This window comes from Lepidothrix coronata, unplaced genomic scaffold (genome assembly GCF_001604755.1).
Source record: "Lepidothrix coronata isolate B3197 unplaced genomic scaffold, Lepidothrix_coronata-1.0 Scaffold118, whole genome shotgun sequence".
NCBI lineage: Eukaryota > Metazoa > Chordata > Aves > Passeriformes > Pipridae > Lepidothrix > Lepidothrix coronata.
This window is the reverse complement of record NW_016690298.1, coordinates 957,486-982,521: the sequence shown is the minus strand read 5'-3', so window position 1 is coordinate 982,521 and position 25,036 is coordinate 957,486. Positions and strand designations below refer to the sequence as shown.

The 25,036-nt window shown below is 54.7% G+C and overlaps 2 protein-coding genes across 2 annotated transcripts in view; both read left to right on the top strand.

Annotated features, from left to right (window-relative positions):
* Window positions 1–34: 34 nt before the first annotated feature.
* STK36 (serine/threonine kinase 36) lies at window positions 35–19,455 on the top strand. The gene is made up of 27 exons (XM_017825317.1): window positions 35–255; window positions 432–537; window positions 1,118–1,258; window positions 1,926–2,003; window positions 2,425–2,555; window positions 2,772–3,021; window positions 3,407–3,500; window positions 3,678–3,847; window positions 4,061–4,260; window positions 4,340–4,466; window positions 4,578–4,721; window positions 4,996–5,175; window positions 5,396–5,493; window positions 5,869–5,974; window positions 6,731–6,899; window positions 7,179–7,300; window positions 7,870–7,974; window positions 8,204–8,302; window positions 8,500–8,594; window positions 8,913–8,976; window positions 9,148–9,258; window positions 9,403–9,477; window positions 9,856–10,027; window positions 10,436–10,583; window positions 10,791–10,950; window positions 11,208–11,948; window positions 19,376–19,455. The coding sequence occupies exons 2-27, from the start codon at window positions 454–456 to the stop codon at window positions 19,403–19,405; spliced, it is 3,894 nt and encodes a 1,297-aa protein (XP_017680806.1). The 5' UTR covers window positions 35–255; window positions 432–453; the 3' UTR covers window positions 19,406–19,455.
* The window catches only part of TTLL4 (tubulin tyrosine ligase like 4), a 21,225-nt gene continuing 13,089 nt past the window's right edge, over window positions 16,901–25,036 (top strand). The window contains exons 1-6 of the mRNA XM_017825318.1: window positions 16,901–20,650; window positions 21,293–21,402; window positions 21,836–21,899; window positions 23,559–23,683; window positions 24,074–24,184; window positions 24,733–24,809. Of these exons, the coding sequence (XP_017680807.1) occupies window positions 19,398–20,650; window positions 21,293–21,402; window positions 21,836–21,899; window positions 23,559–23,683; window positions 24,074–24,184; window positions 24,733–24,809 (1,740 nt within the window). The 5' untranslated portion in view covers window positions 16,901–19,397. The remainder of the gene's footprint in view (window positions 20,651–21,292; window positions 21,403–21,835; window positions 21,900–23,558; window positions 23,684–24,073; window positions 24,185–24,732; window positions 24,810–25,036) is intronic.

Below are 25,036 nucleotides of genomic sequence, written 5' to 3'. Positions count from 1 at the left end.
GTTGCCAAGCGACGGCGCGGCGGCGGCGGGTGTGGGGCAGGAGCGGAGCGGGGCGAGGGCCATCCCGTCTCGTCCCACCGCGGGATTGCTGCGGGGCATCGGCAGGGCTCGTCCAACCCCAGGGTTGCTGCGGGGGCATCGGCCGGGGCTCGGGGCTTGTCCTGCCCTGGAGCCGGTGGGCAGGGACGGAGCCTGGCGTGGGGGTGGGGAGGGCGATACCCGCCCAAGGGACCCGGCCCCCGGTGCAGCACCGCGGTGAGTGGGAAAGCCCCGTCCCTCGGGATCTGGGATCGCAAGGGGTGCAGCGCTGCCTTCCCGGAGCGCTGGCACTGCCCGGCTCCATCGCGGCTGCAGCCGGTGCCCCATGGCAGCCCGTGGCGGGGGGAGAGAGGGCGAAGCGCTGCTCCTCACCATCCGCTTTGCCTCGGCAGCTCAGCGGCCCCGGCCCTAGTGATGGAGCGGTACCACGTCCTGGAAATGATCGGCGAAGGCTCCTTCGGGCGCGTGTATAAGGGGCGCCGGAAACACAGCGCCCAGGTGAGGGAAAAGGAGCGGAAATCTGCTCTGTGGTGCCGGGGGCTGATTTCTGGTGCCTCTTTGGTTCTAAGGCTGTGCCAGGCCTTTGGGACTCAGCACTGATTCGGGTTTCTGCTGACATACCTGACCAGCTCCTGATGTCTTTGTGGGCCAAAAACCTGGCCACAATATTGCCAGCGTGGTCTAGAAGGTTCCAAATAAAGGGCAGTAATTGCTTCCCTGCAGCTTCTTTAGCCTAGGGTGCTGCCAGTGCCCCTCACTGTCAGAGCACACTGCTGGCTTGTGGTAGGCTTGCTGTCCACCAGCATCTCTAGGTTCTGTCCCATGTTTCTGGAAGTCCTGATTTTATCTGTGTTCACTGACCTTTGCCTTAAATGCCAGTGTGAAAAACAGTGTGAACACCAGTACTTATGTGCAAGGACCTGAGGAGAGCCCCAGCTCCAAGTGGTCCATTCAACAAATGTCTTGTTCAGTGTGCTCAGCTGGAAAGTGCAGAGTCTGATTACAGTTAAAAGCAGCCTTTGCCAGGGTGGGCTTGACCAGAAGCCTGATCTAATCCCAGCTTTTCCTACTTGAAAAGGTGGTGGCCTTGAAGTTCATCCCCAAGGTGGGGCGGTCTGAGAAGGAGCTGAAGAACCTGCAAAGAGAAATTGAGATCATGAGAGGCCTCCATCACCCCAACATCATCCAGATGCTTGACAGCTTTGAGACTGATAAGGAGGTGAAGGGGACTACTCTGGGCAAATGCTTTTGCTTGACTGGACCAGGGGAACAAGGGCTGGCCCCTGCTGTCCTAGGGACATCTTTTCTCGGGAGTTGCTGGTGACACCATCCCAGGGTCTGGTTAGTGTTTTTCAGAGCCCTCTGGGATGTGCTGTGTGGGCTGCACTAGGTTATATGCAGAGGAGAAGGAGATGACTAGGGGAATGCAAGATGAGTGGTTTAAGATTACAGGATGAGGATGACTCTTCAGTCATCTCATCAGTCTTTTCAGAGACTGGCTTTTCACTGATTTATACTCTCGTGGAGGTAATAGGATAAAAGAACTGAAGACTGTGCAATGGGGCATGAGGGCATGAAATAAAGTAATTGGGCAGCAGATTCAAAACAAGCTCAAGGGAGTGATTCCATTCATTGGGTTTGGGAGTACTATTCTAGGTTTGTCCTATCCTTCCCTCTTCCCTTGTTTTTGCTGGCTGTACAAGTTACAAGACCTCTGCTAAGTGCCAGGCCCTTGCTGCAGTGCAGCCATGCAGCTCTTCCATCCCAGGTCCCAACCCAAGCTGATGGACTGTGCACAATGACAACCCAGCACCCCCCTCAGACTTCCTACTCTGCTCTGTCCTGGTCCCCAGGGCCTGATCTCACCATGCTGCTCTTCCCTCCAGGTGGTGGTGGTGACTGACTATGCAGAGGGGGAGCTCTTCCAGATCCTGGAGGACGATGGGAGTTTGCCTGAGGACCAGGTGACTGTCATGGTGGTGGCCATGCAGTGTTTGCAGGTTGAAGAGAACAGGATTTGTCTGCCTGCAGGCAGAGGGTCTCTGCTGTGAGCCGGGATGTGTCAGGAGGGTGAGGGTGCCTCCGGAGCTTTACCTGGCAGAGTTTCTGAAAAGGATGAAGAGGGAGCCGAGTTGTACCATGGGACAGCGGGGTCCTGCAGGGACCTTGGTTTCCTTGTTCCCTCTCCAAGGGCTACAGCACCAGACTGCTGCCTTGGCCATTGGCCTACTCCAAGGAACTGCTGGCCCACAGCTGGGGTTGGTCCCTGCCCCAGGAGGCCAAGAGCAGAAGTAGGGGTACTGGGGGAGCCAGGCTGTTAGGGACATGGTTGTGCCAGCGGGTGGCACCGTGGAACACAGTGTGAGGCTCCCGTGTCTCTGGCAGGTCCAGACCATCGCTGCTCAGCTGGTCTCTGCTCTCTATTACCTGCACTCCCACCGCATCCTGCACCGAGACATGAAACCCCAGAACATCCTTCTGGGCAAAGATGGTGTTGTCAAGCTCTGTGACTTTGGGTGAGTGCTGGGGGCCAGCTTGAGGGGGACACTTGGCCTTAAGGCAGCCAAGAGGTGCAGAAGGGGGCCAGATTCTGTGGATATTTAGAGGTTAAACAGAGAGGGAGGATTTTGTCCTCCGGGGGGAAGAAGTGTTGGTAAACTCATAGGGAACTCCCTGGGAGCTGCAATGGATGTTTCAGCCTGAACTTGCCATCCGTGCTTTGCTCTGAGCAGGTTTGCCCGTGCCATGAGCATCCATACCATGGTGCTGACCTCCATCAAGGGCACCCCACTGTATATGTCCCTTGAGCTGGTGGAGGAGCGGCCGTATGACCACACAGCAGATCTCTGGTCTGTGGGCTGCATCCTGTACGAGCTGTTTGTGGGCACTCCTCCCTTCTACACCAACAGCATCTTCCAGCTTGTCAGCCTCATCGTCAAGGACCCTGTCAAATGGCCCACGGCCATGAGCCCGGTGTTCAAGGTAAGGGCAGGGGCCCTGTGTGCAGGGTGAGCTCTGTTAATACAGCTTTGGCCTTGCTTGCTGCCCTGGTGAGTCACTCTTAGCTTTTATGCCCCTAACAGGGACTTTGGAACATAGACAAAGGATGAGAGCTGGGCCTCCTGGGAGGGGGACCCTTATCACTGCTGTCCATAAGCTGGGAAACTGGGGCCAACAGCAAAGGAGTGATTTACTGAACTGGGAAGGGAAATGTCTTCCTGTCTGCCCTAAGCACTAGAGCTACTCGTTTCCCAGAGCCAGGCAGGGAAGTCAGGCCTCCTGGGTGCCCTCACTGGGGGAGACTGGTGGGTACACTGTGCACACTGGTGCATGCTGAACATGTCTCAGTGATCCTGCTGTCCTGTAGAGCTTCCTTCAGGGACTACTAATGAAGGACCCCCACCAGCGTCTGTCATGGCCAGAGCTGCTCTCTCACCCATTCATTGCTGGACGGGTTACTGGTGAGTACCTGCTTTTTGCAGCACTGGACAGGTCCGTTTCCTCCTACTACTGCCTGGAGACTCAGGGGACCGCCCTTCCCTGCTATTTTTACTATCCTAGTCTTTGCCTCCCTCCTCTCAGCTTTCTCCAAGCACTGACTCCTAGCTGCTTATGAAGTTCTCCTCTCACCTCCCCAGTGATCGATGACACAGAAGAGCGTGGGATCTCAAACCCCTTTACCACAAAGCTGTCCCCAGAACTGCAGGCCCTGAAGGAACAGCAAGCCCATTCCCTGGTCCCCAGGAGCAGCCAGTCCAGGATCCTGAGAAAGGCCCAGCGGAAGATGGTTGAAGAGGCACAGAAAAAGGTGGAGGAAATTGGGGGGTTCTCCTGGCTGTGTTCCACAGTCGGGGCAGAGGAGGAGCACTGAAATGGGCCCTGGGGGAAACACATGAGTACATGGGTCAGGCTGGGGTGTCAGTGACACACAAAGCGGGATGTGGGGTGCACAGGGTGGTAGGGTCTAGGAGACTCATCTGTCTGATTAACTGCCCTGACCAAACTTCTCTGCCATCATCAGGGGCAACTGAAGGCAGGTGATGCATCTATGAAGGACTCTGGCAATGGACACCCCAGGCATAGACCCAGAGCAGGTCCAGGCAAGGCAGCCCCTGAGGAGGGGGAGCCACTGGCTGCCTCCAATGAGAATAACTCTGGTCTCCTGCAAGGAAAGAGCAGTGTGGCAGAGTGGGAATTGGAGGAGTCTCTTCCTGACCCATGGTGAGAGAGGGCTGAGGCTGGGGCAGGAGGAAAAGGGGGAAGAAAGGTCTTTCACTGACTGTGTTGTTTCCTTGGCCAGCCAGCACAGCATCTCTCGAGACTATGAGCGGGAGTTTCCTGGAGCAGGTACCCCTTCGCAGCCTGATGCTGGCAGGGCAGAGCCCTGGGGCAGGCGCAGCATTGAGGCCGTGGACCTGGAGAGTGAGGTAAGACAGTGTCTTGAGGTGGGGACACCAGGACCTAGTCTCCAGGGGCTGGTACAGAGACCCTGGGACTGGCAGGGTCTGTGGCATCAGTCCTCTCTCCTCTATGGCTAGGAGCTGGAGAGCGATGAGGAGTGGCAGCACCTGATTGAGGCCACTGAGCCCTCGGCCATGCAGCTGAGCACACGTCTGAGCCTCCTGAGGGACCCAGCCTTTCAGCACCGTGTCAAGGACTGCCTGGCAGATTCTGCTCAGCAGGTAAGTGATGGCAGTAAGCTGGCCCAGAAGCTGTAACTGGTGACATGGATGCTGCCTTCTTCCCCAGGATTGGGTTCAGAACATCTGGAGAGTCCTTAGTCCAGCAAGCAAAAAGATCCCCTGCTTCTCCAGGAGTTGGAGCTGTCTTATGCACTTAGCTTGCCATCTGCGACTCTGCTGTCCCCTGCATGAATGCTTGAGGGGCTGCCCCATGGCTGATGGAGAGGCCAAAACCGCTGCTAATTATGAGCTGTTCTGGCTTCTCCATGTCCAGGTGCTGGAAGGGATGCTGGAGGGCGCCTCCTATCTCCGTCCTGTGCTTCGTGTTGTGGGGAACCTCCTGGCTACCCAGTGTGACTCTGAGCTGCTGGACCACTTCTGCCAAGAACTGAATGTGCCTCTGTCCCTGCTGTGTTTAGCCAAGCAGATCCTGGAGAGTGGTTGCACCAAGCAGGTGGGTATAGGACCCCAGAGAAATTCAGGCTCCTTCCAGCCCTGCAGAGTGCTGGTGCTGAGGAGGCGCTGGTGTCCTGCTGGAGCTGGCTCACAGGACCGGTGCCTCTTCCAAGCATCCTTGAGAAGGGAAAGGTTCTGGCAGGGAAGGATCCTATCACAGTGGTGTGGGGATGGCCAGCAGACAATCCCCATTTGCTGTTTCTTTCTGGATCCTGCAGCAGCCCTGGTGTATCACTGTGCTGACAGACCTCCTCGTGGTGACCACAGTTTATTTCAGCAGTGAACGCTGCCTGGAGGAGAGTGGGCAAAAGGACAGGTAAGGACAACCTTCTGTGCCCTGAGGTCTCTTGTGGCCACTTTGGGGACCCAGCAGTAAGCAGGAGGGTAGTGTTCATACTCTGCAGCTGGAGTCATCTCTGAGGGAAGCATCATGGACTAAGCACCTCATGCCAGACTGCTGTGCTCACAGAGGAGCGCTTTCCTTCAGTGGGACTAACTAAGGGGAAGGCAGCTGTGCTGTCCACAGTCAGTGGACACACAGTCCAGTTGTGCTGCCCACTAACAGAAGCTCACAGTGTGAGTGTGTGCTGCCTGCCCCATTAGCCAGGGCCACATGGGCCTGGCCAGATCCTGTCCTCGTAACCAGGGGCCATGATTCTCCACTCTCATCTGCCCCTGCTGCTTCCCCCAGCCTGCAGACCTTCCAGGAGAGTGCTGGCTGCTTCCTGGCCCTGCTGCCGGAGCTGCTGGCTGAGCCAGTCGACAGTGAGATGAGACTCTGCCAGCAAAGCCTCCTGGTAAGGGTGCCCCCATCTCCCTCCTCCCCACCCTTTTCTGTAGGGACAGAAGGTGTGGGGCTGTCTCTGTAATGTTGAGGGGATGCAGGCTGAGGACCCTTCTCCTAACTATGGGTCTGATGCATTCTTGTCAGGGCAGGCTGTGTTACCCACTGTCTCACCCACTGTGGGGGATTGCATACAGAAAGGAGGTCTCTGAGGGGGCACCTTCCCTGGCTCTGCCATTCTGGGGTAGCTTTACTTACTGAGCCAACAGCAAGTGCAGTCCCTGATACACACCCTGGCACAAATGGCCTTGTGGCCAGGCAGTGTCACTTCACCAGATGTGTCCCTTGTTCTCCTACTGAAAGCTCTGCTGCTGGGATTGTGCTGGGTGGGCACAGTGTTGGACTATGATTCACATGTGACTCAGGCAGCAGATGTGTACAGGCTTGTATTTGGTATCATCTTGCTTTTAGTCTTTTTTTTCAGGCTGTATGTTTTAGAGCCAGAGGAAACAAGAGTAAAAAGAGCTCTTGCTCTTGGGTAATGCGTTGGGTGTGCTCTGCCAGGCTGTGACAGGTGTGGAGGGACACATGTGTACCCCTCACTTTGCCAGCATGCAGCCAAAATGTGGGTCCCATACTGTAACCTGGCTGGAGAGGACAGTTGGAGGTTCCTGAAGCTCCAGCACGAGTCCTTCTCCCATCTCTGCTGTCCTGCCACAGCCTCCTCCTGCGCTGTCCTTCTCTCTCTCCTCCCACATTCATTCTGCAGTGGTGGCAACCCCTGTGTCTTCCCCAGTGCTTCACCCAGCTCTGTGAGAGCCTGGATGCAACAGACCCCTCCATCTCTGCACCCTTCTACGCCAGCCTGCGAGAGGAGCATCAGCCACTGCTGAACAGACTCCTTCACAGATCCATCTCAGAGCAGCCTGCTCTGCAAGGTAGCATGGTAGCAGCTCACCACTTCTTCCTGAGGTTTCCCTTCTCTCTCTCTTGCTCTTGGGCTCCATCAGAGCACTGGCAGCCATTGCAGTGCTGTTGGCCAGAGAAGGTGGCTGAAGCTTATCTGCCCAGACTCCTACTGACCAGGGCTCTTCTCTCCCTTAATCTCAGATCTCACCCTCCTCATGTCATAAGCTTTTCCTCTCTTGCCCTCCAACCTCATCCTGCTGCCTCTCAACACCCTCAGCACATGACTCCCAAGCTCTGCCCCTGCGTAGGTGCAGCGATGGAGGCCAAGTCAGACCAGAGCCCACGTGTGGCAGACCTCTTCATGGCTGCACTGGCTGCTGCCTGCAGTATCCCCCTGGAGAGGAACAGCTGTCGGGAAGCCAAGCAGCAGGTCAGACCAGCTCTCTGTACAGGGTGAGGAGGTGTGGTCCCCACAGGGCAGTAGCCCTTTCCAGGAGGATTTCTTTCTCCGAAGTGGAGTGGAGGGCTGGGATCCTGTGCCTTTGATGGCTGCAGGGCTGGCTTTTGCAGGCTGGTCCTCCCAGCTGAGCTTTAGGAATCTAAGGATTCTTAAATCAATTGAGAGACTTAAACTTAGCCCATCTCACAGTTCAGATCCTAAGTAAAGAACTAGGCAATACAGAGAAAACATGAAGAATTCTTATATGATAGTGATATAAACTGTAGGAAATCTGAAATTGAATGGACAATAAGAGGGAAAACAACTACAAATTAATATTTGATTCTTTACCTCAACTCTGAGTCAACAAGGAGGGAAGCAGAGGAGGAATCTCACCTTGCTTAGCTCTGGGACTGTGCATCAAAGCCATACTGGGTTATGGCAGGTGGGGATCCTTTTGTGAACACAAGCAACACATAGGAAGCAAATGCCTTCTTTCATTAATTTGTTGCTAGCAGTACTTCAGGTGCCCAGGATACAAAACAGGCTGATTTCTGCAGGTCTCTCAGGCAGTAGCTGAAAAGCTTATGGAAGGAGAGAGCCAGCAGCTTGGGAAACTGCTGGGAAGACTGGAGCACTCAAGCTGCTCCTTGAACGTACTGAAGGTAATGGCCCCATCCTTTTATCTGGCTGTGCCCAGAGACACTTTGGCTCTGGAATTAGGAGTATGGGGAGGGGGGAACTGTGGGCTCAGGCCTTAATGACTCCCATCTGCCTGATGTCAGTTGTTGAATAAATGAGCCCATGGTAGCCATGAGATATGACTGGAGTGGGCCTGGTCACTGTGTTCCTGTCCCCAGGGGTTGGTATGCATTTCTCCCCTCTGCCTCACAGATCCTCTATGCTGGCTGCCATGCCCACCCAAGGCTGTGCCAGCACCTGGGAAGGAGCCAATGGCTGTGGGGTTTCCTCATGCAGCTCTTGAAGGGTGAGGTAGGACTGACCACAGCCTGGTGGGGTGGTGGGGTAGGAGTGTGGGCAAGCAGGACACATTCCTCCGAGCACAGTTTGCACCACTGTAGTGTGGGGAGAAGAGTTTAGGAGAGTGCAGTTCTCCTCCAGGGCCCAGAATCATCCCCTCCTCCCCTTGTACCCTTGGTGTTCCACTGTGACTCCTGCTCCCTTGGCAGGTCCCCTTGGTGGAGGTGGCCCAGGAGGCAGCCTGTGAGGCCTCTGTGTGCCTGCTAGCCCTGCTCACTCTGCACTTTCAGGCCTCCCCTCCCAGGTAAGCACCTGCTTTCATTCATGGGTGGGAGAGGAACATGCCCTGCCCTCAATAGCCCTCTGTCTCTCACTCTGCCCAGAGCTGGGATCCTGCTTCCACTGATCCCTCCAATCCGGACACATCAGCAGAGTGCTGGGCAGTGTGGGTGGATGTTGGGGATGCAGTGAGAGGACCCAGTGTGGACAAAGAGGTGCTGTGAACCAGGGCTCCTCCTCGAAGATGGCTGCTTCCAAGCCCTGGGGGTGTCTGAATGCTGCTGCTCTGCACTGTGTGAAGCTGTGGGAACATAGCGCTTTTCTCCTGGTCCCTGTGTTTCAGGCTTGAGGAGGTGGTTACCTTGGCTGTGGATCTCATCACACAATCTCCTGTTGTCTGCCTTGTGGTAAGCTGCCCCCCATACCAGAGCCACCACTGAGAGCCCTGCAGAGCCCTACATCCCATTTGGGTCTCACCATTCCTCACTCAGGGTGGGATGAGGCCGTGGGATGAAGGGTCAATACTGACCAAGTAGATGGGAAAGTCACAAAGGTGCTGAGCTCTCCCTGTCCCACAGGGTGCTGCAGCATTCCTCCTGGCACAACTCAGTCAGCATGGGGTGGCCTTGGAGCTCAAGGGAGAAGAGGTCCTACCAGTGGTGACAAATGTGCTGACAACACCTGCTAAGGTATGGGATGGGGACAAAGAAGCTGGGGAGCCATGCACACCCCACTGTGGAGGTGTGCAAAGATGGGCTCAGAAGGGTGCAGGTGTGGTGCTGCTGCCCTCAGATCCAGCACCCAGATCCAGCTTGTCCCCCACTCTCTTACAGCTGCAGCTCCCCCTGCCAATGGGTGCTGGTCTCTATGATGGGCTCTTTTTCCTCCTGCTGAAACTCCTTGCTCAGGTACCAGTCTGCCCATCTTCCTTTGCCTGGTCCCTGCCAAAAGGTGGGGTGTCAAAAAGACCTGAATGTGGATTGGTAATGAGGTTGAGGCAAGCCAGAGAACTGTGGAGCTTTGGCTGAGCTGTGTAACCCCATGAAAGTCACCTAATGTCCCTGAAGAGTTGATGGGAGAGTGGTAGGCAGGGAGGGATGATCCATGGGCACACTGGAGAGAGAAGGCAGAGATGCCCTGGGACTGACACTGTTGGCAGGTACAGCAGGGCCCCTGGGCCATGGCCATCCAGCCCTGACCTTCCCAGGACCAAGGGGCTGGCAGAGCCATGGACCGGAACCATATGGGGGCCCATAAGGGACCATGATATCTGCCTCTAACTCTAGGAGGATGTGGCCATGGAGCAGGGCTTTGCCTCCTCAGAGCTGTGGAGCCTGGTCTGGCATTGTGTTGCTGTGGTGCTTCAAGTGGGCAGTGACAGGGCAGCGCTGGAGGGAGAGCCCCCAGGGGCAGGCCACCCCATGGCAGAGCCAGACTGGAACCTCCTTTCCCCTCAAGGTAGGAGCTGCAGGACAGCAGGACATCTGCCCTGGACCCTGCTCCACATCCTGCTCTCAGACTTGCCCATGTCTGTCCCTGTCCGCATCTGTTCCCTGAGGCCAGAGGGCCCAGGTGGCTTTTCTTGAGGATTGCAAATTGTCCTCTGGGGAGAGAGGACTTGGCTGGCCCATGCTGTGCCCAGTTGGCAGCAGCTCAGCTGAGCTGGCTGTGGAGGAACAAAAAGGGTATCTGTGCTGCAGGGAACGTTCACCCTGGCAGATGTGACCACTCAGGTGGAGATTTTTTGGTTTTGGGCAGGGAAGCACAGAAGTAACTGTGGAGCAGCCTTGAGGCAGTATAGACACAAGAGAGGAGACTTTTCAGCCTTCCCTAGCTTTGCATCTCTGCCTGTTGTTCTCCCTGCAGGCACCCTGCTCTTCCTCAGCCTGGCCCTCTGCATCTTCACTCGTGAGTCGCACCAGTGCCTGCCTCAGCTCACCCAGTCCCGTGGTGTCCTCATGGTGACCCTAAAGAGACTGCTGTCCCCCAGCTTCCTGGAATGCCTGGCACAGACGTGAGTTGTGGCAAGGGCTGAAGTGGGCAGAGCTCACCTACTGAATGGGGCTTGGACATAAGCAAGCCAAGGGCAGAGAAGTTCCTGACCTGGCACTTGCAGAGCCTCTCCTTAGTGCCTGGTGTGGGGAATGCCCTCCGCCTCTTGCCCTGTTGTTTTTCTGATTACCTCTGTATTAAACCCTCTCTCTCTCTCTAACAAATTCAGGCAAGCAGGAGAGGATGGGGACCCTGAGGTTGTCCCAGCTGTGGTCATCCAGGCCTGCCAGCTCCTCTGTTTCCCTTTTGCCCTGGATGTGGATAGAGACACCTTAGCACTGATCATGGAGGCTATGAGAGACACCCAGATCCCTGCCCAGCTGCTGCAGGTATCTTCTTGGCACTGTGTTTTTCTTCTCCCCCATACTGTGGAGACACCTCCCCACGTTGCAGCCCCCAATGTGTGGCACCACTTCACACCATGGTGTCAGTTTCTGCCCACACAGGGATGTCACTTGGGTGCCATGCAACCCTCAGAACAGGCTGGCCTGCACTGACCTGCTGGCCACCTTCAGCTGTTGCTTGGCTTGGCTCAGCTCACACAAGTGCAGCGCACTCAGCACTGCTGTCTTTCCTTTCTCCTTAGGTCTGCTCTCGCCATCTGCCCTTCTCATTCACGGAGCTCCCTATGAGCCTCTTGTGCCACCTCGTTGTGTCTGACACTCAGGTCATAGACCAAGTGGTGAGGGAAGCTGCCACCTCGGAGCATGTCATTGCCTTTTTCAAATCTGCCTTGTTCTCAGACAACCTCACACTCACAACTGACCTCCTGTCTCTCTTGACCCACGTGGCCCGGGCCTGTTCGGAGCATCTGCCCTTTCTCCAGAGGATCCTGAGGGGCTTGGATGTGGCTGACCAGCCACTGACCTACCTGCTCGGCCACCAGCAATACCTGATACGGGCCAAAACCTGCAATCTGCTGGGCAACCTGCTCCGACACGGCTTTCCTGCGGCGCTGCAGAGCCATCCCGGCTGGCTGGAGAGCCTGCTGGGGTGCCTGTCGGACGCCGAGGGCAGCGTGCGCAAGGCAGCCAGCTTTGCTGTGGGCAACGCCGCCGGCCACGCGTCCTGCCCGGCCGGGACCCTGCGCAAGGCCGTGCCGGCGCTGGCCCGGCTGCTCAGCGACCTGCAGGCGAAGACGCGCTGCAACGCGGCCCTGGCCCTGAGCAACCTAGGCCAGCGCGGGGCAGAGCTGGGCGACCTGCTGATCCAGAGCAGGGCCCCCCACTTCCTGCTGCAGGTGGCCTGCCAGGACCCCTGGGAGAGCGTGCGGGAGGGAGCCCTCGTGGCGCTGCGGGTCCTCAGCGAGCACCCCGGGATCCAACAGGTACTGGACGGGGGACTCCTGGTGCTGTGGGGACAAGGAGCCGTGCTGGTGGGTGACTCCTGTTCTTCTCCTGGCTCCGCAGGTGCTGCTGTCCCTCGGAGCCCCCGATAGGCTGGCCGCGCTGGCTGGCGGCAGCCCCCGGCCGCCTCATGCCCGGCATTGCGAGGAGCTCCTTCGCCAGCTCGCAGCCGTGCCCGATCCCGCGTGTCCCCGCCGGCTGCCGCCCGGCACCGGCACCGAGCGGTGACGCCCGGGCATCCCGGCACGGCACCGGCGCTTCCCTCGTCCTCCTCGGGCCCCAGCCCGACCTTCCGTGGAACCCGCGTTGTCCGCCCGAGGGGGACCCTGCCCGGTCAGCTTTACCGGGGGCGCCCCCCGGGGGAAGCCGGTCTTGGAAAAAAAAAAACGCCCGTTCCTTAAAGAAGCGCCCGTTTCCCGGCGGCTCCCGTGGCTCGCTCCGCCGCGCCGCCAGGGGGCGATGCAGCCTGCGGCGCGGGGGCTGCCGGGAGGTGTAGTCACGTGGGCCTGCCGGCTCCCCATGGTAACGGCGGCGGCGGGTCCGGCGGGCGGTGAGTACGGCGGGGCCCCCCGGTACCAGGCCCCTGCTCCCCCGGGCATGCGTGTCTCCCTGAGTGCCACCCGCAGGGTCCCCCCACCGGGCCATACGACCTTTGGCCCCCCGCTGCCTTCCCCAGCCCCTCCTGCCCCACCACCGTGCCCGGCCCCCGAGGAGGCATCGTGCTCCCCCCCGGGTCTCCTCGCGGGGCTCGCCGTGGCCTTGTTCCATTCGCCACTCGGGAGCACTCTGTGGCGGGAAATGCTGAGGCTGGCGGCCTGTCAGGCCGTCCTGGAGCAGTACAGAGCATCCTGGTAGCACCTTTGGCCTCAAAGACTTTCACTTGAAGAAATGAGACACAGAGCGTATTCCCCGGGCGAGTGGCAGGGAGTGAGTAGAGCTGGCTCCCCAGCCAGTCACAGCCTCAGGGAACGTCTCCAACGGCACTTGGAGCAGCTGTGAGGCTGGAGCTGGGATTGACCAGGTCAGAGTGAGGCACTGGGGCAGCCTGGCTGTTCGTCCTTCCATTGGGGTCTTGCCTTGACAGCTCTTGTGTTGTAAAAAGAAGCCGATGGGTCTGACAGGCGAAAGGCAGAGCTGAGTTGAAACAAGCCTGGAGTGTTTCCTGAATGCCTCCAGGGTCTGGGCTGAGAATGAGGGGCACAGGTGTGTAAAGCCCTATAGCACTGTTCCAGCCTCCTGTCACCCTGCCTAGCTGGGCTGTGGGTAGCTCATGGGAGGCAGAGTTCAGCTCCACATCAAAACCCTGCCTCCATGACTCCCTGAGATGCTACTTCTCTTGCTCATTGTGGTATGTTCCTCACTGAACAAGCAGGTGACACCTAATGGCTTCTGAATAGTTTGGGGGAATTAACAGTGAATTGTTGGTCTGATTACAGTTTTATCTAATAAGTTTTCCTTGATTCTTTGTGTTTGTACCCAGCAGATAGTAGCACTCTGTTCTTGCATTGCTGCCTTGCTGCAGTCGTTAACTTTTGTGTTAGGTGAAGTTTGTTGATACAGATTGGCCCCTCCCACTCCTCACTCATGCCTGGGGCCCTTCTCAGCACAGCGGGGATCACATTTTGAGGAGGAGCTGAGGGGACAAATGTCACTGTCCCCAGATAATGGTACCTGCGTGATGTCATGTCACTGACACAGGTCGCGCGCTTTGGCTGCTGTGCCATCCCAGTTGGGTGTCACTCCTTGGCATTTCCTAGGTTTGTCCCGGGCATCAAGTCTGTGAGTATTTGGCAGCTTCTTCTCAACTTCAATCTCTCTTTCTTCTCCACTCCTAAGCTCTGAGAGATTGCTGTATGGAGTGAGGTTTTTGCAGTGCCTCCAGAGAAATTTTTCCCACTCCTGTCATGGACTTGGAAGTGTCCTCAGCATATATTTGAAAGACAAACCTGGGAACCTTTTTTTCTGGTTGTAGATATGTTTCAGTAAAAAGTATCAAGAGCAGAGGATGGACAAAGAATTTATGTGTTTTGAACTAATTGAGTAGTTCTTGTCTCATTGCTATGTGTTGATATTTTATACTTGTTCCACTCGCTCAAAATCTTCCACTTTTATTTCTCTACTAAAGGCCAGACTGCCTAAGACCAGACGGAGCTGTGCTGACCACCTGTCAGTTCCTGCACTGGTGGCCAAAGTCTTCACAAGTCTTGCTGTGTAATTCTCCTGTACTTTTTCTCCCATCATGAAACTCAGTTGCTGTCCCTTCAGTTTGAATCTTCAGGAAGGGGCTTTAGACCTCCTTGGTGAAATGCTGTTAAACACCCCATGGTTTAGCTTGTCGCTTTTAACCCAGACTCGCTTCCCTACTCTTGTTTTACACTGTGGTACAACTGCTCCGATAGCCCATACGATGAGAAAGAATAAATCAGGGATGGGAGCAAGGACAGGCACTTCCCAGCTTCACTGCTGGAGAAACAGAGCTTCGTGGTCCACTGTCATTGTGCAGTGTGTCCACTTTGGGGCCTGGGGAATCTGCCAGGGAGAAAAGTTGATATCCTTGGGGGATTCCACACCCTGCACCTTTTGCCCTTTGCTATGGCCCGCACACTGTCTGGTCACAGCCAGGTCAGCCCTCCTGGTGTGAGCACTGAGACAGCCCTTTATTTTAGATGTCCCTGGTGCACTCTCTCCATGGCAAAGCTGCAGCCCTGGATTGTCTGCCTAACAATGCTGGAGTCCTTCACATCATCTGGCACTGTGCTCCAGTGCCCTGAGAGTGGTGGGAAAGTCCCTTGTGAACTCAAACACAAGAGCCTTCAGTCTCCAGCCCAGCCTGTGTGTGCATGGAGGGAGGCATTTGCTGCAGCACAGGGTGAGGTCGTGGCTGGATTCCAGCTCTTCCACGGCTTGGTCCAGCACCCTGCTGCCCCTAAGGAGGTCTGTCTCCACCTCGGTAATGGGAGTGAACACTGGAGCTGTTCTGCTTCTCTTGCAGGGCAGCATTCTGCTTAGGTAAAGGCTCATTTTGAGCAGCCATACACTTCTCGTACCTCCTTTGTTCAGTGTGGAGTGGAGTTCAGCACTGCAGCTGTTGAATGGAAATTACTAGCCCCAGCGCAAATTCTGGGCACAGATGTAATCCTAGGATGCAGGTGGAATTTGCTGATGCATCCCCATAGTGGGTGGTTTCTCACTGGTATCTTTTGACCTGAGTGGCCAAGCAAAAACTTGTGGTCTTGATTAGGAGAGAAATTGTCATCCTCTTGTTTTGCACCCAAAATGTGGTTCTGCAGGATGATACTGGAGCTGAGAGGGAACAACAGTGCTTAACTGTGTGGCAAAGCAGCACGACTGTTGGTCCCTGTGCCACTGGCATTTTTGCGTTGGCCAAACTGTCTCTGAGCTGTTTTGTCCTCACGGATGACTTCTTGTGGCCAGCAGAACCCTTTGCTCTTCAGCCTGAACTTGTGGGTGAAGTCGGACATTGCTTTGTCTCAGTGTGTGACTGCACTTGAGACAATTTGTTTCCTGGAGCTGATGTAGGGGAGGGCTGTTTCTGTGCTGTTGAAACAACAAGTTTGTACCTAGCTACCAGGTGTTGGAGCAGCTTTAGGCACTCAATCAGTTGGTTTCAGATCAATGGTGTTGGACTTGTTCAAAGTTTTAAATTTTTTTAAAGGGGTACAAACCCTTATTTTGAAATATATTCATTTTAAAACCTACCTGTTTGGTGTTGTTGTTAACTTGCTTGTTCAAGCTTTAATCAAAAGCCCCAGAGCTTCGAGTGAGGAACTTGGTGTGAACTCGAGTCTCATTTAGAAAAACATGTCATCCCTTTTAATCATAAAGAACAGAAATTGCACCCTGCAATGGCATAGAAAACAATAGCAAGCACAGTTGTCTAACCGCCCCTCCTTGTGACTTTGGGCTATGTGAGGCTGACAGCCCGTTATCAGGTCAGCTCGAAGCGCATACATTTGCAAGCTCTTGTTATTTTAAGTGTGTCACCAAGCTGAGTTTAAAATAACCTCCCCAGCCAAACTCCTGTGACACCCAGGCTCTTATGATCTTGTCCTTTCCTGTTAGGAATGGGACTGCAGAGAGCTGCCACATTGCCATTAGGGGAGCACATGCCACAGTGGGGCTCGGGCTGGAAAAAATGATTTTCACTGACATACGATGGGGTACACAGAGGCCAGGGCGTGTGGTGGCCCTGTGTGCCCCTGATGTGACATTTGCACAGGCTGTGGCAGTGCTCCAGCTGATGCCCTGAAGCCTCTGAGCAGGCTGTGTGGCAATAAAAGGTGCTAGCAAAATAGTTGTAAGCAAGTGCAGCTGTACGGTCACTCCAACAGTGACAACTTTGGCCTCTATATTGTGGGTCAGTAAGTCCAAGCCAAAATCCATTAATTACTTGGTTGAGTTTGAATTCCAGCCTGGCCAGTTTATCCTGGGCTTTTCCCAGCTCATGTTTCTACAATAAAATTCCAAAGTGTAGTTTTACTGCCGTTGTGAGCTGCAGAATGGACTCCAGCTCCTTTGCCATAGGGTTGGGTTGGCAGAACTAGAGATTGCATCAAGCTGTGACCTTCTTCCACCCCAAAACTCTGACTTGAGTTAAATGTAAAGGGAAAACTTCCCTGACTGGTAATCAGCAGGGATTTCCCTGAGGCAGACGATGTTTTTCCTGCCCAGAGCCACAGAGATGTGGCAGCTGCTGCCCTGTTGTGGCCATAGCCTGGCATGTGAAGGTGCCTTCATCTCCACCAGTTCTCCTGGATGCTCAGCAGCTGCTTTGTCGTGCTGTCCTTGCAGTGAGCATGGGAGACGGTTTGCAGGTGGACATAAGGAGTGACTGTGCTGGCGTGCAGGTGGGACAGAAGGGTGGATGTGGGGAAGCACATGGGGCAGAGGGGGAAAGACAAGGTGGCATGGGCATCCTCACCTGCTCCATGTGGGTTCATCTTCCTTTCATCCTTCCTGCCCCTCTCTCAGAGCTCCCGTGTCTCCATGGGGAAATGGTGGTTACTAGCTGTTGGCTGGCACCATCCTCGCCTGGAAGCTGTACTAAAGGCCCTGCTTCTTCTCTTCCTTATGGAGGCACAGCTTCCAGCGCACTCCTGCCCTGTGTTGACTGAGCAACTCCATGGCAAAACTGCCCCGTAGAGAGACAAGTTCAGCGTGTTCTCCCTGTGCTGCAATGAGGCTGTCCCTGTGCTGCAATGAGGCTGGGCTCCAGGCAGTGGCAGCTGAGGCCATGCCATGGCCAGATTTCCACCCCAGCAGCTGCAGCTCCCAGCAGTGCCCCTGGTGTCTGTGCTGGTCACATCTGTGCCGCTGTTGGCACTTACTCCAGATCGGGGTCACACAGGGCTTCTGGCATTTTCACACCTGTGTGCAAGCTGACTGTAAGATTCACGTCCCTTTTTACAGCTTCATTAGGCCCCATCACTTTTTATTTTTACAGTGGGATGATCCACTGATAGCTGTAAATCCGGGTGGAGATGAGGCACAGATGGCTTTCACTGCAGGCTGGTTTTGCAAGGTCATTCACAGCCGGGTGAGAGCACAGGCGGTGGCCAAGCTGGCAGGGCATGTTGTGATGCCACAGTGACAGTCCCCTCTAAGCAGAGACACCGGGAACACTTTCATTCACCTTGAACTTTAATTTGCTCTTTCACACCTAGTTCATTGGTGTGCTAGGTTCGATTTGTGGTTTGAGTGCGCTTTTGACCATCCGAGGGGGTAGCGTGTGGAAGCTGAGCTTTACTCCCTTGGTTACTGGGGGAAACTTGAGCCAGGCAGGTGGTGGCATCTGAGCCACAACTTCTTCGCTCTGTGCTAATTGCTGTGAATGTCACAACACAGCCAGGTTTGCTACCGGGGGCAGATTGGGTAGCAGTCGAATAGTGAGGTACATCTCAGTTGTGGGATTCCCTTCCCCTTGGGACTTGGAGTCCCTCTGGGCTGCAGCTCCCATAAGGATGCAGATGTCCTGTCTTCATCAGGAGTTCAGTTTGACTGTACAAGTGCTAACAAGCAGTGCAGCCCTGTGGGTATGGAGTGGCCCTGGAACCTTTCTTGCAGAGCTTGGCAGGGTAGCATCTCTCCTTGAGAATGTGTAGCTCCTGTGTGATCCTGCATGGGATGTTCCATATTGTACAGCCTCTTGCTGAGATGCTGCTGACCTGGTATGTGCTGGAGACTGAGGCTGATTCACAGGTTGAGGTCTGGCAAGTGTAGGTCTGTCTGACCCAGCCCTGTGGTGGTGAGAGCTGCTATCACAGTGCTACAGAGCAACCCCAGGGTCTCCAAGCTACACTTTAACTGCTGCATCTAGGGCTTGACTTTCAGGTGAGACAGGAGTGTGTATGTGTGTTGCAAGAAAACCAAGAGGATGATGGTCGATGCTCTGCTTACCCTTCTTTTTATACTTTTTCTTTTTTTTTAAAAAAAACTTGCAAGCATATGAGAGCTGGAAGGTGGAAGAGCCAGCCAGTCTGCTTGGAATACAAATTCCTATCGCAGCTGTATCCAGGGGCCCTCCAGGCATGTGTTAAAGCAAGACAAATAACTGGCTCATGGTTTGTTTTCTCTTTCCCTTCTCCCCAGGCAAGAGGATGTTGCGGGTGTGGTGCAATAGTTCATTCTAGGAGGATTCAGGACACTTACGTCTGCAGCTCTGTAGTCTGCCAGTTGCTCCTTGCAGGAGATTTTTCTGTAGGACTGCAGCGGGGAGGAATATGAGTGCACAGCACTGCCAGTCTCTGCTGGAAACCAAGGTGTTGATGTTAGAACAGCCTTGCATTTGCTCCTTGCTGCCTTCTCAGCACTGAGCTCTTTAGGGTGCCCTCAGACCTCACTGAGCCTTTCTCCGGGGTTACAAAGGTAAAAAAATGTTCCTTTTAAAAGCAGGGCTGAGGTTCTCACCTAGCTGTGTAACCTTGGAAGCTGAAGCTTTAAGGAATGGGGAGAAAAAAAAGCAGACATTTTGATGCTTGTAGTGGAGTCAGGAGAGCTGATAGTGGAGCATATGGTGCAGCCTGGAGACACAGACCTGTAAGAGTGGGCTCCAACAGCTGTGTGGGTCCAAGGCAGGCAGCTTCTCCTTGCAGACAGGGCTGCTGCCCCATGGCCCTGGCTGGCAGTCAGGCACCCCTGCATGTTTACAGGGTACAAGCTTTCCTGCAGATGTCCCTCTCTGCAGTTTCCTTTGCATCCTCTGATTTCATGTGAGATGCCAGCTCTTCTTTGACTTGGTCTGGGGAGACTCTTGGGGAGCTCAGCAGATTGTGATGTGGTTTTCATCCTGCAGGAAAAGCAGCTCACCCTGCTCTCCTCATGGTGCACTGGGCTGGGTGCTGTGCCCTGACAGGGTAACAGTGCCTTTTATGCCGTTTTCTTGTTTCAGGCCAGCAAAGATGTTGCTGTAGATGACTGACTTGCTTGTGCCTCACGTGCTATGGCTCTACATGGCCTCTTCAGGACCAGACCATGCTAATCTGGGCCCTAAACAGGAGAAGAGTGTTGGGCCCAAGTCAGGCACCCTTCTGGCTGGGAGACCTCAGCCGTGCTGGGCCTGGCGCCTCTCTCAGCAGCAGGCGAAACCCACCTGGAATTTAGAGAAGAGGTATGTGAGTGCTTTCCAGGATCGAATCCTGCTGCCCTCAGGGATCCCTCTGCAGCAATCCTGCTTCTTGTGCTCACCGTCACTATGCCACGCACAGCCCACTGAAGACACCCTCCAAAGCCCTCCTGGCACTGCCTCTGCCACGGGAAGGGCGATGTCTTCCTCGCTGATGGAACCCTGCCTGCTTCCTGTGCTGGTGGAGGAGCAGTCTGGGACTGGGGTCAAAGGCTCTGCCCTCAGCTCAGGTCAGCAGGCTACCAGCTCCTATAGACCAGTGCTCAATAACAACTCCTTCCTACGTCCAAGCAGTGCTAAAGTGCCTTTTCTGCAGTCACTGGAGATCAAAAAGGTGGAAAAATCCCACAGTTCTCCTGCTGCCTCATGGCCCCACTCTGGGGGCAATGGAGACAGCTTCTCTAGCAGCCTGATCAATGGAGCAGTGACGAACAGTGACCTTGTGTTGAAGAAAACCATGGTCCCCTCCCTGACCCTTGTGCCAAGCAGTGCTGTCCTCAGGAAGGACCAGTGCTCATGGCAGAACACTCAGAAGAGAGTTCACAGCTCAAAGGAGAAGGAGCCGGAGAAGAGCCTCTTGAAGGCTGTGCAGCAGCTAGCCAGTCAGGCTGCCGCACGCAACGGCTTTGGGTGCCAAGTCAGAAGTTCTGGCCTTACAAAGGTGGGCAGCCTGTCCAACTGGAACAGCAGGAGGAGGCAGCACGTCGGAGCGCAGCTCACCCCGAAAGACACTATTGCTCCTCTGAACTTGGAGCGGGGGAGCCATCGCCTTAACAGTAACTCGAGCCTTAGGGGCACCAGTGGTGCCGTTGCCTGCACTAACCGTGTCAGCGTCTGTCCCTTGGCCTCACGTGCTGGCGCTCCCGATGGCAGCTCCGACTGCCGGCTCGTGGGCACGCACAGCCCGCGTGCGGGGAATCAGGTGGTGAGAGCTGAGCCTCTACACCTCGCTGCCATCTCTGACGTGACAAAACAGATGTCCACCATTCAACTGGAAAAAGAGAAGAAATGGGTCCAGGCTGTTGTCCCAGGAAAGCTTGAGTAAGTAGAGGCAGGAGGAGGAGGGAGGCTGTGGTGGGCTGGGCAGGGCTGGCCATTGTATCTGTGTGTTTTGGGAGAGGATGCACTGTGGGCGGTACAGGGGTGGCTGTAAGGATTACCATGGGTTGTGTCTCTGAGCAAAACCCAACTGTGGCATCCTGGTGTGGGGGTAGCCTTCCTGCCACCCCCAGCTTGACACAAGCCCTTCCACCTTCTCCATCAGCCACAGCATGGAATTGCTGTATGGTGTTTCTAGTTTGTTTTTCAGTCATGGGGCCCTGCCTGCAGTGGCAGGCTCTGCAAGTATGTTGAGTGAAGCCTGCTGTCAAGCCAGGCTTTCCTAGTCAAAGACATGGGTTCATAAAGGAACACAGAGCTGATGCAAGGACATGGAGTTCCTGCTCTCCTGCTGGGAGAGGGTGTCCTTGAGCCTCTTGCTTTCTGGCTGCTCTGGAACATGTTTCTTCTCAGGGTCCTCTCGGGCCTTTCCATCTTGCTAGCTTGGGATGAGTGCTTGCACTGGAGAGGGCAGTGCTCTCACTCCCCTGCCCACACTATCTCATGCTGCCTCATGAGCTTCTGGGTTTTTTTGGCCCCAGAAAGCATGTGCCATTCCTTCTGATGTGATGTCCTTTGTCCCAGTGCCACTGTTGATCAGTCACTGCTGGAGCCAAGCCATCCCCAGGATGAAGCAGAGGAAGAACTTCCTGATGGCCTGGATGAGAGCTGCAGTCAAGAGGAGGATGAGGACAGTGAGTGCTGGTTCCCCTGGGAGGGCTCTGCTCCATGCCTCAAAGTGGGGAGTGTGGGAGCTGTCTGGGAGCTGGGGGTGAGCACAGCTGTCCTGTCTTACATTCATGCTGTCATTTCAGGATGTGCTGAACCCAAAAGTGATGTAGCAGCAAGGAGGGCAAGGGTTCCTGCATGGGTTCCTCTGGGGAGCAGGCTAGGGCTCACCACTGTCCTGGTACAGTGGTTACTCATCTTCTCTCTGTGTAGGGCTGTCAGCTCTGCCCCTTTCCCTGCCTTTTACAACACCAATTAGTGGTCAAAACCCAAGATCCAAGGATTTGGGGCAGCTGGAAGGCTCTGTCCTCTGGAGCATTTGTTTTCTCTCTTCCCTTCCTAACTCTGCGTGTGTTCACTCCTCACGGAGACAAAACTTGAGTTTGTTCCTTCCTGCAGGTGACTCGGATGCTTCCTCTGTTACTGATGTGTCATCCAGTGGCTCCATGAGTCTTGTATCCAGGTTAGTAGCTGTAAATACTGCATTGAACTTGGCATATTTATCCAGACTTCTCCATCTTTTCCCTCCCTGGTGACAGAGGAAATGTGTAGCATGTGGGATAATGGAGACAAGGTAGCAACAGACTTCCCAGCCAATGTGAGTTTCCTTGGTGCACTGCAGGCCAGAGCTACTTCTCTGGCTACAGGCAGCAGCCTGCAAAGTGCTAAGTGTGCATCCACTGCAGCAAAACATGGGTCTTAATTTCACTAGCACTGCCAGTTCTTGGGTTAGGTTTACTGGATTAAACTGTGCTCTTGCAGTGTCATTGCCCGGCAGATGAAGCAGAGTGGAAGTGTCCTGGGCCAGAGATTGCAAAAGCTTCTTGTGGTCTTGTGTCTCAGCATTGCATCCTAGAAACAAGTCCTGGAGCCTGGGTTTTTCTTTAGCCTATGTGAGGATCTTTCTGTGGGGAGGATTGCTCAGCCTGTGGTCATTTGAGCCCTGCCTCTGTGACTCCTGGCAGACCTTTGTGTGACCTTTTCTTGCCCATGCAGCAACAGGAGCAGGTCTTGCACCATGGCTGCCTCAGGCTTTGCTGTCTGCCCAACAGCTTGCTGCTTGCTATCATGTCATCACTAACCTGGGAGACAAGCAAGGCTTCCTGTGAGCAAATGTTGAGCCTCAGGGTGCTGCAGGGCTCTGGGTGGGCATATTTGGTTGTGAAAGTCCTGCAGAGGTGATGTAAACTGGCCCAGCAGCTGTTTCTGGCAGGATGTGGCTGGGTGGCCTCTGGGGCAGATAGGGGAAGCAGGGCTCGGGCCAAATGCCTCTTGCAGCAAGGAGGGAGGTATGTTGGCCACTTCCTGTGCAGGCTGTGTGCTGGGCTGGCCTTGAAGCCTTTGCAGCTGTCTCCTGCCTTCAGTTTGTTGTGGGCAAAACCAGTTTTGTGCCAGAGAATGTTAATTAATATAATCCTTTGCCAATTAACAAACTTTTAATTATTGATTCTGATACTGAAAAGACAAAAAAAATATACATAAGGACTTAAGGAAAACACCCCTTCTTCCCCCATCCTGGTTTCCAATCCCTTTGCCACAGACTACGCTCAGTCCCTTTAGTGAGGCAAGGGGTGGCCTGCGAGACTGGGTAGACAGTGTGTTGTGGTTCCTTTTAGTTTGCTGCTCTTTGTTCCTCAGTGATTGCTCTAGTGTGGCTTCTTGCACTGGCTGCAGTGGCGTATATTTGAATATATGTTCATTGCAAACTTTGCTTTTCGCTTCATCACAACCTTAAGAGCTATGGTACAATTCCTACCCTTCCTTCCCAGTGTTGGGGGTTGCTGTGTTAAGATGTACATACATTGGGTAAAATCCAGCCCTCTTCCCTGCAACACACCAAAACCAAGAGGTTACAACAGCTAAATCATATGCATTACAATCTCTACTCCTTGCCCCAGCAAAACACAAACCTCACAGTGCTTATTTGGTGGGTGCATTCATTGCAAGCTCGTCCCCTCATCGCCGCAGGCTGGGTTACTGACCTTAATGCCCATTGCTTGTTCCACATTATGATGATGGTGCAAATTCCTGATACCAGGATCAAAGCTTCTTCTGGCTTCCCCCTTCCTCCCTGTGATACTTTTCACCTTTAGCCAACTGCCACCTGCTTCATCTTTCCTAGGAATTGCATCAAGTGCCTGGCCCAGCCTGCTGAGGCTCAGGAAAAAGTGCTCAAACCAGCTCTTGTCTGCAGTTTATTCCCTAATGTGCCTCCAACTATCTACTTCAGTACTCGGGATGAGACAGGTGAGCCAGGTCTGTTGCCACACAGGGTGAGATTGGGCAGCCCGTTAATTAGGAAGCAAGCAGTGCCAGCACACAACCGGGAGCTGGCTGGAGTGGCTTCCCTTCACCCCTCCCATGATGAGACCCAGCACTGCTCTGAGGTCCAAAGGACTGGAGTAAATTATACTGCTTCCATAGCCTGGAGCATGACTCATGCTGCCACTAAATTCCAGTGTCCTGGATCTTCCCTAACTATGGAGTCTTCTGCTCCATGCTAATTCTGCAACAGGGGCTACGCACCCTTCTTTGCAGGCCTGGTACCTGTGCAGCAAATCATAAGAACCTTGCAGCTGTAGAAAACCCAAGTATTGTGTTTGTTTTCCTTCAGTCCTTAACTTTTTGCCTTCCTAGTGGAAAAGCTGCCTTGGGAGCAGAGGAAGCTGCTGCGATGGAAAATGTGTGGAGTCACACCGAACATTGTGAGGCAAACTGTTTGCAGGTCCCACTTCAGAGTTAGCAAAAGTAAGTTGTGGGTAGCAACATTGTGTCCTTCCTCGCCTCCAGTCCGTGGGCCTGAGAAGGCAGAATGGCTGGGAAAAGTAGAGCAGAAGCAATACAAGCTTGGCACTGCAAGATGCTGGGTTCCTATTTCTGCCTGCCTGACCTGCAGTACCCAAGCTCTGTAGGTCCTGGCAGGGCCTAATCTCCGTCTTGGCTCATCCCGTGCATGGACCACAAGGACTTACTCCTGGGCTGTCAGAAGCTGAGGCAGCATGTGGGGCAGCTTTGCTCTGGCTTGCCACTGCAGGGAGGCTGGCCATCATCTGGTGCCAGCCCCAGCACTGCTGCCCCTTGTCCCCGTGTGCTGAAGAAGAAACCATCCTCTCTGACCACAGCCAGAGTTCTCAGGGTTGGTAATCCTGCAGTAGCCAGTATGAGTGCTCTGTGCTATAGCTGTGCAGCATCCCTGGCACGCTTCTGCCTGCCCCAGGAGATGGGGTGCTGGTGGGTTGAGAGGGTGTTATGGGTGGCAGCATGCTTGGTATTGGACTTTTCTGTTTTTCCTACAGAAAGCAATGACTGGCTGGGTTGCTGGGGCCACCACATGAAATCTCCCAGCTTCAGAGCCATCAGGGAGCACCAAAAGGTAGGGGATGTTTTGGGCTGACTTCCTTCACGTGCATGGAGAGTGTGTTGGAAACAAATTGGGTGCCCCTCTCCTCAGGGCCAGGTGTTTGCTGTGCAGGCTGTCCCTGCAGTGTCCCTTCCAGAACTGGGAGAGGAGCTCAAGAGGAAGGCACAGCTTGGTGAGCTTCTCTGCTGTGGCTCTTGCACAAACTGAGGCTGTAGCCAAATTGTGTTCACTTGTGAGCT